The sequence below is a fragment of the Gobio gobio genome (genome assembly GCF_949357685.1).
Source record: "Gobio gobio genome assembly, chromosome: 24".
Lineage (NCBI taxonomy): Eukaryota > Metazoa > Chordata > Actinopteri > Cypriniformes > Gobionidae > Gobio > Gobio gobio.
The window spans coordinates 26,812,973-26,831,672 of record NC_137120.1 but is presented as its reverse complement, the minus strand read 5'-3'; the positions used below and the strand labels follow the sequence as shown (position 1 = coordinate 26,831,672).

The window sequence follows — 18,700 nt, the reverse complement described above, 5'->3', positions numbered from 1 at the left end:
TTATATAAAAAAAGACATGTGAAATATGCCACAGGAAAGATTACGAATGTTGTACACTACATTGTCATTTGACCTCACTAGTGTGTGCACCACTCTATCCAATATCTACTATACTGCTTATGATTTTATAAAAAAATTGTAAATGAAACAGTCTGCAGTATTAAATGTGATATTGTCATTAACCCTAAAATAACACTTGTGTGTTGACACACTATGCAGTGTGTACTGTACAGTAAGGCTGGATAAAAAAAATATAGATTTCTCGATTGTAATGGATTAATTTTTACGAACCGATATTGATTAAATGATCCTGTTTTCAGTTAATGAATGAATGGAACATTGTAGCGCGCCTCCCACTCAATAAATCGCAATAAGCTTTGTGCGTTGCTACTTTCGATATGAAACAAAGTCTCCAATTTCAAATGATGTCTATTTTATTATGAAATTCAAACAATAAACCGTTTTGGCACTGTTTAATGTAGCGTGACGGATCCATAGGGCCTCAGTTCAAGAGAAACGCCACTGAACTATATCTCCTCCGCTTTAATACCAGTTACAGAGTGAAATAAACATGAAGGAACAATCGAAGGTGTGTTTAAAAGCTTAGTACTACTTACCAAAATCTGTATCATGTCTGTAATCGCTCAATCAGTGTTTGAACTGTGGAAAGACACCAATAAAACAGGTTGTAAACAATGTTATGTAACGTCACATTTACCTCAGAAAAACCATATTCAGTGACCATAAACTCAATGAACTCTAGAGTGGAGCAGTGTGCCAAATATGTGCACCATATTCATTAGAATTTTTAAAGTTCTTCCATATTTAATGCATGTTTGAATAAATCCATCAAGTTTTTATGACAGCCGCCATTTTAAGTGTTTATATATCAAAAAACTTAATGTAGAAATATAATCACCATATTAATCGTTACCAAGGCAACAACTGACTCATTTGTATTACATTGCAAAGCGCTCCGTTATCACAGCACCACAGTAGAAAACAAAACCATATCCGTACTGGCTGGCTCGGATCGGCACGGAATGGAACGGTTAATAAACAAAGAAAACAGTTTGGCCCAATGGAAAAGCGGCTCCACCAGTCTTGTATGTTCTGTATCATTCTGTATCGTCTTAGGAAACTCGAAGGCTTGCACGTTTTCTTTTAGATATGGGCACTTCACAGCTGTTCATACTGGTTAAATGTTACAGGACACTAATTAAAGAAACAATGAAGTATGATGACATGTAATGTTGTAGTAGTGGTGTCCCATTTCTTAGGGGAATATTTTCACCACTACGTCTTGCCACTCTGTTTCAAGGGGGTGTTGGAAACTCAGAAGGAGGGATGTTAATGATTAATCGATGATCGATTAATTGTCGAGAATACATTTAATCGATAAATACTATCGATCATCGATTAATCTGGGTCATGCCTGTGCGTGCTGCTCAACCGCGAAACGTACTGTAAATCAGACAAGGAATAAAGCCGCAACTGTAAGAAGGGTCTGAGCAGTGCACGCAGCAAAAATGACATCATCGCAGAGCGCCGAGCGGACGAGGTGCGCGCGCAGTCAGAGCCAGCCGAAAGTATAAACAAGGCTTAAAGGGTTAGTTCACCCAAAAATGAAAATTCTGTCATTAATTACTTACCCTCATGTCGTTCGACACCCATAAGACCTCCGTTCATCTTCAGAACACAAATGAAGATATTTTAGTTGAAATCTGATGGCTCTGAAAGGCCTCCATTGGCACAATGCACGGTTCACTCTCAAGACCCTTAAAAGGTACTAAAGACGTCATTACAAAGTCCATCTCACTACAGTGGTTCTACAATAACTTTATGGAGTGACGAGAATAGTTTTTGTGCGCAAAAAACCCCCCTAAATAACGACTTATATAGTGATGGCGATTTCAAAACACGGCATCATGAAGCTTCGAAGCGTTATGAATCAGTGAGTCGATTCAGCAGTTTGGATCGCCAAATTTCAGCAGTTTGGCGGTTTGACACGCGATCCGAATCATGATTCGACTCACTGATTCTTAACGCTTCGAAGCTTCATGATGCCGTGTTTTGATGCCGAAGTTATAATGACTATGATTGGGACTGTCATGTTACATATCATTATAAAGAGAACAATATTGTAATACATCGTTGTAAATTTACTGGGTCTAGTTGGCGTTTTCAGTGCGTTGTTTCAGGAAGAGCGTGAGCATGCATCTGAGGAGGAGTTGGTGACACGTTGTATTACTCATATTTGATTATTAAAAAAGTAATTTAATTAAATGATCAATCACATCGATTCATTTTACAATCCTATAGCCCTTTATTTAGATTAAAAACACTTCTCATTGATTTGGTGAGGAACATGGCGTTTTGTCAGCGTTTGCACACCCTGTCATGCGGTCGGCTATAAGCCACTGCTGTAGACCCATATGCAGTGTTAAGGCTAACAATTAATTGATCGTTAATTTAAACGACGATCGATCATGGAAATTTGTGTAAATTGACATCCCTACTCAGAAGCAAAGACCAGGAGACTTAGATGCATCTTCAGCAGGATTCTTTGAGAACACGTGCTGTCGGTAGCTGCAGTCCATCAAGTCTACTAAGGCAGTATACATCGTAGTTTATATAGATTTTAGGGTGCAGGGGAGAGAAAGCAAATGGGTGACGACTTTAAACAAAGCATGCAAATGAATTATCCAGGTAAAGAGACTCTAAAGTGTCACAAGTCCTAATCCAATCAGTATAACTATTCAAAAATGGGACAGGGGCTCCAAGAGCCATTATAGACAAAAAGTGAGATTCTCAGTAATCTGGCTCTCAGGAACTGGCAGAAAACCCTTGCTGGAAACTTTACTTAGCATAATGATTCATCTGATATCACCATCTTTACCTTAAATGCTAAATACAATGTAATCCCACAGGGGTAGGGGTAGGCAAAGGGGTATAACATAGAATTTGGATTGGGCCTGAGTGTTTGTAGACAAGTCAGTTAATTGTAACCTTCAATATTATAGTAATGTCGTACCAGCTGACTCCCATGTATGTTTTACAGCATTAGTTGAGTTTTTTTATTTTTCCTTGAGAAAATTTGCCATGTACTGTACCTGATATATGGTATATCCAAAATAATATTGGATCGAATTTAATTGGAATCGAATCGCAGTCTTGTGAAATTTGTGTCAATACCCAGCCCTACTGTACAGACTACATACATAAAACTTAGAATAGCATGTAAAACAGTCTTCCATGGTTAACAGTAGTATGCTACAATGTCACTTAAACTACACTAGTGTGTGGCATACTATGCAGTATGTACTGTATACTGCCTACCATTTTATAAAAAAAGTATATGTGAAGCCGTCCATAATGCTAAATGTTACAAACAATATTATGCTACATCTTGACTTGTCGGTACTAGTGTATACAGCATACTATTCTGTATGTCTGTATACTGCCAATGATTTTTAGTAAAACATTCTCATGTGAACCATTCCTTCAACTATAAACTTTACATGCATTATACCACATTGTCATTTGAATTCACTAGTGTACAACATGGTATGCAGGATGTACTATTAGTGGACTCCTTCTCATTGGAATAAATGGAGTGAATCATTATCAAATCCTTTATTTTATAGCCCTCGCGCCTGAATCAGTGGTGACATCTACTCTTAGCATCCCTCCTGTTGTGTTGGTGGCATTTACTCTAAACATGCCAACAGCTGTTGTTAGTCTCTCACAGTCACGGAGGTGATGTAGAACGTCTCCTTCCTCCCAGCTGTACTGCTATAGCATACGCATCCCATGTGTATATGAAGTGTCAGTTGTTCATTAGCAGATTTTAATAGATGAGGTGGATTTATTAGGGCTATTAGCAGACTCCGTTGCAGATCAAGCCTCATGCAGGCGTATTGATTTAAGCTGCTACTCTTTCTGCTGTTTTCCCTCACAACATGGAGCTGCTAAAACAATATTTTCATGGTGTCAAAAAGAAAAACACAGCTTAGATTAGACCGTTTAATATGAAATTGAATTGGCCTTAGAGTAGACAGGATTTTTATTTTACAGGAATGCAGGTGAAATTTGTTGTTATGGTTACATTGAATTTAGAATTCGCTTTTGCTAGTTTAGCGACAGAAAGAATGGTCTGCGCGCCAAGCGCATGGTCCAAAAGGGTTGTACCTGTAGTCTCTTAATGAGTCATGGATGTGTTTTGGGCATAACGTGCAATAAACCAATCAGAGTCTCATCTCCCATTCCCTTTGAAAGCCAGTTGCGCTTGCACCATGGCGGAATATTTGCACCATATTTGCATGGCGGAATTTGCGAGCATAAAAACAAAGCTTCTCCAGAGAGGATTCCTTTTATTTGTCAAATTTGGCATGTTTGTGTGCTGCTGCACGTCCCTGTGTGTGTAATAAGCAGAGTGAAAGGGCCTTTAAATAGCACAAAAAATTCTGTGCTATTGACTTTAGACCAGGTTTTTTGTTGGTCAATGACGCAGTTGTTTTCAGTTCCTCAAAATAGCAATGCACCTGAACACACCTTGTTTTTAGACCAGCACGACAACAGATGGATGCGAGTGCATTTGCTATTTTAACAACGTGGTGCTGCACGTGAAAATGATAACTGCATCGGGCTGAACCTAGCAAAAAACACTTGTCGCGCCTGCCGTCGCATTGCACTGGGTGTATGATAGAGCCCAAAAGTTCTGGAAAGTAGTAATAGCCAATCATCTGGGCAAATTATTCTGTGACATGAGATAATAGGTGTCTTGTAAAATGTGTTTATATCCAAGTAGAAGGGTCACATATGGAAGTGGCCCAAAATAGAATTGAATCTGGTTTGTGCAGTTCACACTGTTATTGGGGAGATGAAAAAAAAAAACTGATCGCATATGAGCATATGAGCAAAATAAATCAGATTTGCGCCACTTTTGCATCTGAATGTAGCCTGAGGCCTTGTTCAGGCCATCAGGCTAAATCTGATTTTTGTTCATATCAGATTGTAATACGTTCAAATTTAGCAAGTGTGAATGGCAAAAATCACATGAAAGCCATTTTAAGTTACATTCATATGTGTTTTTTTTTTTTATTTCAGTCTGACTGTTGTGGTTGATATTTGCATAGATTTTTTTTTTGACACTTCCTCACGGCATGTAAAATGTAAACATGGCAAATGTAAAAAAGTATTTCAGATTGCGCAAAAATGTGAGTGAGAGGGTTCCACTGGTTGTTGAAAATGTTGTTTTCTCCATGTTGTTCTTGGTGTCATTGCCATAGAAAATCAACATGGATATCCCGGAGATCCAAACAGTTGCGATACACAGTGTGGACAGTCAATCATTTAGATCAGATTCCAGTTGGATACACAAATAATCAGATTTGGACTGACGGTGTGAACATGGTTAGAAACTCAGACGTGTCAATGACGTCAAGAAGCGAATAAATAACCATGCACAGAATACAATTTTTCCCTCTCGTTCTTTCCTCAGAGTTGGGTTCACTTTCCTGGGATGACCTGGAGAACGATCTTCCAGATGAGCTGATTCCTAACGGAGACCTGGGGCTGATGTCCATGCCCTCTAACGGTGGGGCTGCTGGTACAGGCGGTCATGGCCCCATGGTCCCCGATGCTGCTGCCAAGCACAAGCAGCTCTCCGAGCTCCTACGGCCGGGAAGCAGCGCTGGGATGAACTCGGCCAGTCCGCAGCCTGGCGGCATCGGACCTCAGCTGGGTGGGCTTGGAAAGAGTCCCCTGGGCCAGGGCTCCCCTTCTCACCCGTCTCAAACACAGAAACCAGGTGGTAACCCAGGGACGCAGGGCAATAACGCTGGTTCTGCTAACATGGGACTCGGCACAGGATTTAACCAGGCCATGCTGAACAGCGGCATGATGGGACAGAATGCGGGTGCTCAGCCAGGTCAGGTGATCAATGGAACTCCTGGAACTGTAGGGCGCGGTCGAGGTGCGTCGGGGATGCAGTACCAGAGTGCCGCCATGCAGGTGGCAACTTCTGTAGGGGCAGGAGGAGCAGCGGGGGTGGCAGCACCAGGAGGAACGGCGAGTGTCCTGGCAGAGACGCTCACACAAGGGGCACAGCAGATGGGCATCAACAGCCAGCAAGCCAAGGTGAGATGACCAGTTTCCTTTGCTGTGGTTTCACGTTCGCTCGTTCATAGCCGTGTTAAGATTACACATCTTTTTTTTTTTTTTTTTACTTAGCATGACTATTCTCATTAGCCAGGTTTCCATTCAGTTATTCGGGAAGACATGCACAATTATCATACAAATTCATGATGTGCATCACAAAAATCATGTAACTGTAATTCAGGTCATAAATAGTTTACCCAGATGAATGGCTGTTATTGCTTTCCAGGACATTCTGAAACAGAAATAAAGCATCTGCTGCCAATCGCTAGCAAAAGTCTTGTTCTTTATTTATTTATTTTTTATTTTTATAACCCACACATGATTTGATACATTTAATAAGATACCTGTGTGTGGCTACAATTACCATTTCTATTTTTTTTTTTTGCGACTTACTGAAATAAGAGTTGAAGTATTAAAATTACTAGAATTAGAATAAAGCTAAATTGAAATATTAAAAACATAAACAATATAACTACTCAATCCAATTCCTAAAGCATAAACTAAAACAGAAAATATGAAAATTAAAGCCGATTCAAAATTTCAATAAATACTATAGTAGTAGTAAGGGCTGGATAATTAATCGAAAAGTAATCGAAACCGAAATTTAGAACCTCTAACCGACGTTATTTCCCCATGTCGGTTATTTCGGTTTTAGTCACATCAAGTGCAGTTTGCAGGCACACGGAAAAATTCAGGAGCAGTTATCTTTGTTTATACAATCTGGATGCTCAGAATTACTATGGTAATTGTATGTTTTACACAGTTTATACAGATAAGTTAATCGCTGTTTGTTATATGCGCTGATAAACACGCGCACACACAGACAGCGCGCGCAAGCCCGAAGCTGTGACACAGAGAGCCGAGGTGTGTCATGTCTCTGACAGCGCGCGTGCCCTGAAGCCAGATCACTTTCACTTGCATCCTCACAAAACTTTGTCAATTGTATGCGTTTTAAGGCCTGCCCGTTTGAACCATAGAGGTTTGAACATTGAAGCGATTTTAGACCATCGGATGCTTGTCATTAGGGATGCACCGAAATGAAAATTCTTGGCCGAAACCGAAAACCGAAAAAGAGGAAACCAAGGCCGAAAGCCGAAAACCGAAACACCGAAAGAAATTATGCCAATTATTAGTACCATTGCATTTATGGCTATGACTGTGTACTAACTTTACTAAAATCAAGGCATTGCAATTGCATAAATTGATATTAAAGTTTCAAAGAATAAATCAATTACAAGTTATGCCAATATTTATTTAGCACATTGCAACAATGCACAGTATAAAATAAAATTCAAACTAAAATGTTTAACTTGACCCCACTCATTTGTACATTAAATAATAATGTACAGGCCTACAGAAAGGTTATAAAATTAAATGTTCTCTCTTAAAAACAATGTGCATTTAGGTGTAGTGCATTAAAAAAAATTCTCTGTAGGACTACTGCAAGAAAGTGCATTCAGAACAAGTGCAACTGCTTAAAGATACAACTATTTTCTCTGTAAGCCTTCAACATAATAGTGTATCAAAACAAAGACTGCCATAGCCCATATGTTAACTGTAGAATAGGGGTGTAACGGTACACAAAACTGACGGTTCGGTACAGCAGTTTTACAAAATGGCTTTTTATTTATTTTTATTGGTTTACTGAAAAAAAAGTCTCTGTCCTTAAATGAATTAAATTATAACTAAAAGTTTATTGAAGATATTGCTGTAAACTATATAGGGAGCCCTTACTTGCACATTAATATTAAAGGTTAAAAACAGAGCCCAAACTATTAGCCTAAATTCAGTTGCTATGTATTTTTAGGTCTAATAATCAACACTCAAATAACATAGTACACAAACATGTACACTTCACATAAGGCAGTTTTTGCAATAACTTCTAGATCTAATTATTAAATAGTTTTTTATCCAATTCGTTGTTGAAATATAATCATTTATACTCAGTGTCTGTCATTTTATTTAAACATACATGAAATAATCAAGATTTCATTAACAGGTTAAGTAGAATATAACGGCTAATATAGGTCATATATTTAGTGAAAGAGTTGATTTCTCTAGTGAACTAACAGCTGTGGACACTGAGGTGCCTGAGGTAAATGTGATGCTACATGACTGTTTAGTTTACAGCAGTTATAGTGAGGTCTTTCCGCCGCTGAAACACTGATTGAGCGATTACACCACATATGATACGTGACAGTAAGTTGTAATGTATCCTCAACACACCTTAGATGTTCATTCATGTTTATTCTTAAGGAAGAGATGATCGGTCGCGCTCACAGATGATCGCGTTCACGCGCGCGCTGCCGCCAGATTGAAGTGTGTTCCGCGCTTAAAACATGCCCACTGTTAAAGATTGCGTTCGGTTTCACAGTGAAGTCTGGTTCTCTTCTCATCGAGAACATGAACAGCTCTGAGCTCTCGCTGTCAGTACTTGTGCATGGAGCAGACGTTGGTGTTTCTCAGATATACTGAAATACGTCCACATCGCGGATATGTTGCTTCAGACAAGCACGTGCAGGTCGCGGTTTCTGTTTGCGTCATCACAACATTTCGGCCGTGTTGTTTCGGTGATAAAAGTCTTTCGGCCGAAAACCGAAAATGCACTTTTGGGCCATTTTCGGCCGAAAATTTTCGGTGGCCGAATATTCGGTGCATCCCTACTTGTCATTATATTGAGCTACTGCGCTGATATATTGTGACACACGAACACTCATACAGACAGTCATCACGTGAAGATCGCGCGCAGAGAGCAACGCAGAAGCTCATTGTCAACACTGTCCTGTGATTTATCACTAAAGAAGCTTAGAAACTCAACCGTTATTATAGCATAGATTTGTCTACCTTTTGAAGTAACTACACACCACAGCTTCCTAATTAATAGAGATGCTAATTCACACACACAATCACTCTCTCATTAATGCATTCAAATAAATGTAATATAGGCCTACTGTGCTAATTTATCTGTATCTGATATAACCGTTATAACAAACCGAAATCTGTAAGAAATGTTACGACCCACAGACAATAACTGCTGAAAGTGAGCTGTTTCCTTCAAGTATTTTAAAATCAACAAGAAATGCACTTTTTCATTAGAAAAAAATATCCCACCTCCTAATAGTTGAATATATTTATGGTACAAACCTTATCAGTGAACTATGAGGGTATATATATATATTAGGGCTGAACGATTAATTGCATTTGCGATAATATCGCGATATGATAAAACACGATTTCCTAACCGCAAAGGCTGCGATTACAGTCTGGTCACGTGACACACAAGAGTAAAGTCTGCAGAAGCAACTTGGCACGTTACACATGCCTGGCCTAAAAGTGGAAAAAAAACTGTTTGTGTTTGATCTATCTAATATTGTGTTGTTCATACTATAGGCTACAATAGAGGTGGGAGAAAAGATTCTTCTCCAATGATTCTGGATCGATTCTGAGCTTAGATTTTAACTGCAGGTGCGTGGTGGCGCTGCGTGTGTTTTAGAAACACCCGTATTCTGATTGCTTCCATTATCTCTCTCTTTCTCTCTCTCTCTCTCACACATACACACACACACACACACAATCACACACGAACCATCAAATAATATTTCATAACGTCCAGAACGGTTTACGGCGCGAATCGCAATGACATTCGCAGGCTTCTTTGCACAGGATATGCGCTGTGAGAAACTTAGCTTTGATGTCACGCTTACAGAGTGTGTTCTCGCCCGCCGGTATTTTCCTTACAAACGCTCAACGAAGGCTTCATTCATGTCGTTAGGAATGCAGTGTGCTTGTATATTAAAAAATAAGTAACTCACTGACAGAAGGTTTTCCATTTCAAATGCTCACGCGGCGCTTTGTGAAGAGTGCTCGCGAGCACGCGTCTGTGTGAGTCTCAAAATGCTTTTATGACGCACAATTAATGTAAACACCGTCAGTAATGTCTTAATGAATTAATCAGACCGGGCAAAAACATCTTATATTTCAAAAGAGATCTGTGCATTAGTGTGAATGCAAGTCTCCCGCTGTCTATGATGATGTCATGTTTAATAATCAAACAACAGTAAAGCTGAGAAAGAGAAAAATCACTCACAGTTCAGACACTCTTAAATACTGAAAGCACTCTTTGTTCATTGCTTGTAATCTGTTTTTTGTTCCTCTTTATGATTTACTAGCTTATGTTTTGCAGCTATATTAGTTTATATATTTAAAATTATTAACATGCAATTGTTTTAATTAAAATGTTATAATGTCCTAGTTATTTTAAAAAGCTTATAATTACATATATCATAATAAAAAACATTTTAAGTTTTCAATAAATTAATAAGATTAATTAATAAGGAAAAAGTTCAAGAATTGTTTTGGAATCTGATCGTGACTCCCAGAATCGGAATCGGATCGTGAGGTACCAATTAAAGATTTCCACCATTACTATACAATGATGTATTGTTGAATAATACAGAAGATAAAGAGTTAAAAAAATAAGCGCATATTAACTCGCAATCGCAATATTGGTTAAAAAAAATCGCAATTAGATTTTTTTCCAAAATCGTTCAGCCCTAATATATATATATATATATATATATTATATATATTAGTTTTTTTTGTAAAACAATATAGGCTAGAATTTTAATATTAAGTTATCCCTTCATTTAAATCCACATGGGTACCATCAAGTCCCTGTTTCACTCAGCAATGAGTTATGACCGTTATGTTTGGTGAAATCTGTTTCGTGTCTTTTTTTAGAGCTCTAGTATGCTGGTGGAATCTGATCAGTGTGTAAATCAGGCTGTCCGTCCAGTTTGATCTGCCAGTGTAGCAGCAGACGGACTCACATTATCACTCTTTATCTGGAGCCACTCTTTGCTGCCTCATTGTTTGATTGCATGACTCATTCCTGCACTTGTGTTTTTTATTAGGCTTAAATGCTTGTGTTACGAGAGCGTGCGTGCCAGAACGCTTTTAAACTCTGCCATTTTGTTTGAAGGCCTGCGATAAAGGCAGCTGCAGAATTATGCTGGATGGGAAGGCAAATGAAAAGCTCTTGACGTAAAGTGCCATGTTACATGCATACACGTATCATCCGTGCTCTATGCAAATTTGATGAATAGAACACGTCTCTCTATGATGGATGGGTTATTGACTGATGGGGTCTGAAAGCAGCACTTAGGTGTCAAAGTTGGCAGGTTTGTGCATTTGTATTACAAATTCAAATCCCAGTGCACATATACAGCTAGTGAATTATTGGGGTTAGAGCTGGAAAATGCTTTTATTTGACATTTCTTTTCTAGAATGTCTTGTGTCTTGGTGCGATTGACGTCGGACTAGAGCTGGGCTAGTGTTGTCAAAAGTACCGACCGCTAGGGCTGCACGATTTTGAGAAAAAACCTAATTGCGGTTTTTCTGACAAATATTGCGATTGCGGTGCGATTTTCGATTTTTGCGTTCGATACTTTTAAGTGCATAAAACCTAAAATTATGAATAAAATATGTTGTTACTTTTACGGCACAGAGGGTTAAATAAACTACATACATAGTGATTGAGGTAATGAGATTGTTTGATGCTTCGTGATTATTAAATACCTGAACCTAAATACCAAAGAAAAAGACGACATAATGGAAATTAACTTAACCACTTGGTCATTTATTTTGTTTTTAAATTTAACAATCTTAAACACTGAAAAATAGAAAATGATTTCTTATTAGATTTAGATTTACAATTAGAAAAACTAAATAATTCTGTAGTCCACTGCAATTTACTGAACATGAAACTGTTATATTGCAGACATTTTAAAATAAATGACAATGACAATTAAAAACAACACCTTATCCAGCCTTCTGCAAGATAAGAGTGCAAAATCAGAAACTGTGTCAGAGTGCTACATTAAAGGTTTTTTACTATAAAACACCAACATTTTTAAGATGCTGGTATAGATTGGTAGTGTTTCCTCTGGATCTGGCCACGGCACGTCGACATATTTTACATTTAGCACTCTTTTGCTCCACGTCGTTCTTCGCGAATCCAAAATAAGTCCAAACAGCTGAACCACCCTTCTTGTTAACCAAGTGCTCCGCTTCCTCTCCCGTCACCGAAGAAGTGCCTTCGGCCATTTCTGCGCAGTTACAAGTAGGGTTGTGCCGATGGATGGCTGACCGACATCACGATGGAGCGCAACCATCGTGATGCCACGCCCCCGTTGCGAGTCTGTTGTGAGTGCCGACACACACAAATCCTCTTCTAGTATTAGTTAAACTAAAAACTTAGCAGGGATTGCTCTGTAAATTAAATTGAGAATGTAACTAATGCATATATGCTATTTTAAATACTGTAGTCTATGCCAGATATATATATATATATATATAGCCTACATTTTGAAATCATTTGAGTCTGAAACATCCATAATGCCTGTTTATTTAAGCACTTCCGTCAGTGAAACAACACAGCCTATAAAACATTTAAACGATTTTCAGTAAATAATGGTAACCTCAAGAATATAAGAGAATTAAATATTAGTTAGAAAAATATTTGATTCATACTATTTCCCCGCAAAGATGCGTCATATAGGCCTACCGCTCTGCGTTTTGAGAGGAATGGGACACAAGCTGGATAGACACTTTTTCGAATATCTTCATCTTCATATGTTCTACTGATGTTGCAAAGCAACACTTGTTGTAAAAGGTCTGATGAGCGGATTTTATCTTCCACGGGGTCAAGACATTTAGGCAATCTTTGATTATTCACTGCCAGAGAAAACGAAACTAAAATCACCGGCGCGTGTGTGTGTGTGTGTGTGTGAAATGCGCTATTCAAATAAACCAAACTTGACGCGCCTTACCAAGTTTAATAACAAACTGTGTTAAATAAAATTTGAAGTAATAAGGTATTCGTCCTACAGTGTTTTTTATACTTTACCACAGTAAAGGATGTGAATAGTTATAATAGACTTAATTATAAGCAAACGAAAGGAAGAAACGTTTATAATCCCCTGTTAACATGGGTGCGACGCGAGTGAAGATTTGGGAAAAGAAACTAGATGTCCATGTCCATTGGGATAAAATGGACTAGGCCTATTGTTAAAATTCACGGAAAGTCGAGTGATCCAGATCCAGATCGCAAAACAGAATGAAAAAGTGCTCTCTGACCATTATATCCTTTCTAGGCTAAGCTTTGTGCTTCACTCCTGTGGTAATATTCACGTCAAACAGCATTCACATACAAAACACTGGGTTAGTAAAATAACGAAGTAATTTTTTTAAAAGTAGAAAATAGAATTTATGTAAAGAGATATATTAAAATAAAAAGAGCTCAACTCTTAAGTGGAAGGAACCTATTTTTCCCCCTCACGTGCAAACTAGCGGATGAATCATTATTTGGGTTAGTAAAAATAACGAAATTATAGTTAAGAGAATAGTAGCTATTTATGTAAAGATAGTATATTATCTACCTATTTACCTATTATCTACCTACCCTAGTTACAAGCTTTTTCTATTGGCACAATTCGAGGTAACTTACACAACACGTTGTGTGTTAGCTGCTTTGCTGCTGACAGAAAGCCGCCTGCCACGCCCGGTGCATCGCATCATACAACCTTGTTTCCATTGCCATTTCTAATTGGCCAGCAAGCCACGAACGCGAGATTCGACCATTTTGATTGGCTAATAGGTTTGTCACTCAAATGTCAGAGGCGGGGGAAAAAACCTCCGACTCCTGAGGTTAGGTTATTGCGGGAGTTAAAACCTCAATATCGATGCGATAAAGGTTAATCGTGCAGCCCTACCGACCGCAATACCAAGTCGGTACTAAAGATGCACCGATTGCAATTGTCTTGGCCGGTTCCGATTTTTTTGTTAATGAGATCGGCTGATACCGATTTTTGCAGATTCTTATATTCTTTCTAAGAACTATAATTGACAGCATATACAAACAAAAATAAATATATAAAATTAGTGATGTGAGAAAGCAAACTATCGTCATGCTGCCAACAGAAACAAAAACAAAGCAGAAGCGCATTAGTTTTTTTTATTATATAATCTCTTTCTAAAAAAGCAGACTGTTTAGATTTGTATGAAATGGAAATACTACAATAAGATTCCATTTGTAACATTAACTACGGTTATTAAATGCTGTGGAAGTATTGTTCATTGTTAGTATGTTCATTTCAACATTAAATTGAGTTTGAATTTGTATCTGTTAACCTTGGTTAATGCACTATGAACTAGCATGAATAATCAAGGTATAATTGTGTTGCTCATATTAATACATGCTGTAAAAATGTATGCATAAATGCATATAGTTCATGTAAGCTAACACATCCTTGTTGCATAGGGACTTGCATAGTGTTACCAATGAAATGTACATGCATGTTTCTAGGTTATAGGTAAATAAATTTGACCTGTAATATTTAAATGTTAAATTTTTCTGAAGAATTTGTTCTGTTAGAACTTCTTATTTTAATATTCATATTTCTACGTTTTTAATTTGGTTAATCCATTTTCATGGATCAGTACTGTTTTTTTATTTCTTGTTATAAAGTTCAGCACTGGTTTACTTATGTTTTTTTAATCCAGTATCCATTTTAAAAACTATCGGTCGATTAATCGGTTATCGGCAATTCGGTCCAACCTAGTTATCGGTATCGGTAAAATCCACTATCGGTCGACCTCTACTGCGAGCCTTAGTGCCCACACGTGCTTATTTATAGTGTGATCTTGCCTGCAAATTTATGTGCAGACCTTCCATTTTCATCCAGCGTTTTTTAATTTATTTATGCGATAACCCAAAATGTGCATAAAAATAGCTGTAGACGCTCAGCGCTTTGAAGTGCTGCTGATGTTTTTAAATTCGCGGCGCTTCCAAAAATATGCTATCCTTAGGAAAAAATGCTTTAGCCTGAGAATGACATGAGTCTTAAATTATTTTGGGTGAGCTATTTCTTTCATGGTGTGTCGTATGTCACAGAGGATTGGTATAGAGTAAGGAAATTCTGGGACGATGCAGATCTGCTGGGAAAGAGAATCCTGGCTGCTCCGAGAGAGAGAGAGCGATAATGTGTGTGTGGATGAGTAAGCAGAGAGAGTAGCGTGAGAAGTGTGTTGGTGTGCATGAATGAGTGAGCAGAGAGGAGGGGCTGTTGGTGTGTGTGCTACTCCGCTGACCTCTTTTATCTGGTCTTCTGGAGCGATGTCAACAGAGGAGAGTGGACGGCCGGCACACTGCTGGAGATCAGCACAGAGAAACACAGGAAGAGGGAGGGGAGTCTGTCTGACGGACAGGGGAAGCCTGGCTCTGCTGAACATCATATTCAGCTGCTAAAAACGTAGTAACGCTTGGATCAAAATTATTGTGTTGGTTGATTGATAGGCATGTGCGACTGTAACATTTAATAGGCTGGACTGTTGAGCCATGATGTTCTGCATAATGCAAATGCTCATGTTATATGAATATAATGTCATAAGTTTTATTTCAGCTAGTTGCCAAGGTTGCATTTCTTATTTTAATTTAGTTAACCTGGTGTACGAAAATAACTAAAACTGAAATAAAAATTATATAGATATATAAAGACAATAAAAAACACTAGGTATTTGAGGTATACTAAAGATATAATTTAAGTGTTAAGTAATTTTAAGTGAGCGTTAGCTTAAAATCTTACCTGTAAAAAAGGAGAAATGAATGTCCGTATTGAATCCTGACTAATAAAATAAATAAAATAAAATCACCGGAAAAGGCTATATCACTGTCAGTTCATATCAATTAATTTATTTGTTTATTTATCTGTTAGGGTGGGGTGACATTTTGGGAAAATTTTGTGGTTCGAATAGGTTCATCGTTGTCAATAGCAGGGCTTGACGCTAGGGGTGGGCGATATCTCGATATTCAAAATATATCGAGATATTTTTTAAACACGATATGGATTTTGACATATGGTATATATCGATATATTGTTTATATTTAATCCTGATTCCGCCACTTTGCTTGTTTGCCTTCTCTGTGCTGTGCTCGCCCCCGCTCGCTCGCCCCCCGCCTCCTTGCATTTGTTCCCCCTCCCCTCGCGTGTTGTCATGGCGGCGTCCGCAACCAGCTCGGAGGCTACAGAACTCGTCTTAAAAACAACTGGCTCCATTATATGGAGATACCTCGGTTAAGGCGTCGGACGAACAGCAGACAGATGTCTACTGCCATGAATGCCGACAGTTGGTTCTCAAACACTTGATCCAAGATACAGTTTACCTAGGCGGCATTACTTTGCGAGACAAGAACTCCCGCGACTGTACACTACGTAGAGAGAGCGGCTTGCTTGCTGGAGAAGGTTACTTACTATGCCCTTGATATGAGTTGTTTCATTTTTGAATGAGAATTCATTATTTGCATGCGTTTTAAAGCCTTGCGCGTAGGGCACCATGCGCTTTCCCGAGCGCGCGCACTAAAAGCCTGTCAAACAAGTGATTACTGGACTAAATCTTACTGCGCTAATACTGTCAAATACACACAAGGTTAACATAAACACAGTCGGTTATGTCTAAAGTGAAAGTAAAATCGGCGTGTGTTTGTATATTAGATGCGTGAAAGTCTTAAATTGACAGCAGGGAAGCCGAGTGAACACGCCTTAAAGGCACAGTTCACTCTAAAATGATGTCATTATTTACTCACTCTAATGTTGTTCCAAACCTGTATTAATTTCTTCTGTTGAACAGCTGATAGTAGCGATTGACATCCATATTATTATTTCCTACAATGGGGACCAGCAACTGTTTGGTTTCCAATATGCTTCAAACAGAAGAAAGAACTTTATTCAGGTTTAAAACAACTTGAGTGTGAGTAATCAATGACAGAATTTTCATTTTTGAGTGAACTATTCCTTTAGAGGTTAATAAAATAACAAGACAAAGACAAAATCACTCACGGCTCTTGACTGAAAAACTAATACAGTAGCTTTAATAAGAATCAATGTATATTTTATAGGGAAGTCTATGTAGTGTTTTATTTTTACATTTATTAATTCAATTTCATACTAATATGCTGCTGTACAGCTCTGAGCTGCCAGTGTAAATCTTTATAAATATATATTTATTTTATATTATACAGTACACTAGGAATGTGTACAAGGTTTTTTAAAAGTAAAGTTTTAAGTTTAAGTAAGGTTTTTCAAGTCTAGTAAGTAAAATAAAGAAAGAGTATTGCAATAAAAAAAAATAGTATTTTGTTCCTCCTTAAGCTCTTGCTGTTCGGCTAAGAATAGAATAGCAAAAATCTGATGCGACTAGCCATCAGAACCGAACCGAACCGAAAACCGTGGTAAAAAAAAAAACGAGGTATGTATTGAACCGTGGACTAACTGTATTGTTGCATCCCTACTTTGTTCCTGCATGAACTGCCTACCTCTTTGCACTTCAATAAAAAAAAAAGACTTTGTGGCATTTGGCATATTTGTTTTTGCAGTAGTTTTTGGGGGTTATTTTTCCTGTAAAGATATCGAGATATATATCGTATATCGAGATATAGCAAAATATATCGAGATATATTTTTTGCTCCATATCGCCCAGCCCTACTTGACGCTTACTTTTTTCCCATGGAATGTCCACAAAACGTTGCCAAAATTAGAAACGTTAGGGGTGCAACTAACTATAGAGATTTTAATAAATGTTTATTTCAGTTTTAGTTTGGTACATCAGGTTAATTTCAACTAAATGAAAAGTTTTTTTTATATTTTATGTCAGTTAACATGTATTTATTTCAAGAATAAATTTTTGTATGGTTTTAGTTTTTGTTAACTATAATAACACGAATGCTAGTAAAATCTATATATTTAATAATATGTGTCAAAAAATATTAGGGTCAGAGTCAGCCAGACAGAAGCTACAATAGTTTACTTTAAATTAAATGCAAACAAAATTTAATACAGTTTGTGTAACCAAATAATAACCGGGGTGGAAATTGGACACAGTGCGTAACTTTTATTTATAAATGAGCCCGAAATACACCAGGAATCTTATTTTGAAATGGCTATGCTTTATTATTGCAGGCTGCGTGTTCAAATTCAGACGAGGGAGATGAAATATGCATTCTTACAACTGTACACAACATATTACAATGTAAACATTGTCATAATTGATCAGCATTAGTTCATAAGCATAAGCTTGGCATATATGTGCGCTTCAGGCTCACATTTATTTAATTAAATCATAGCCTTTTGAAGTTTAATAATCACAGTAGGCAATATTGCGATTTGTTTTTTCATCCCCAAAATATAAGATACCTTAAAATGATCATTAAGACGCTTGTTATACCATTTAAGGCATTGATGACTTTTTATGATCTTACATTTAAGAAAACTGTATTCGCACACGTGCTCTAAAATCTATTTTACAGTTTGCACTCATTTTTAGTCACAAATGCGAGTGAAATGCTCGCACTGTCGAGCCCTGAATAGTGTCGTGATGTATGAAGCACATCTCACAGAAATCATAGTTTTCTGTTGGTTAACACGGCATATTTGCATGACCGTCTTGAACTTGAAATGTTTGTGTTCTCTTGCAAAATCCTTGG

At 37.8% G+C, this 18,700-nt stretch overlaps 1 protein-coding gene across 3 annotated transcripts in view; it reads left to right on the top strand.

The window, feature by feature from the left end:
* crebbpa (CREB binding lysine acetyltransferase a) overlaps positions 1–18,700 on the top strand; it is a 74,761-nt gene that overhangs the window by 26,173 nt on the left and 29,888 nt on the right. For all 3 annotated transcript variants that reach the window (XM_079808627.1, XM_079808626.1, XM_079808625.1), the window contains exon 2: positions 5,504–6,141. In XM_079808627.1, the coding sequence (XP_079664753.1) occupies positions 5,504–6,141 (638 nt within the window). The remainder of the gene's footprint in view (positions 1–5,503; positions 6,142–18,700) is intronic.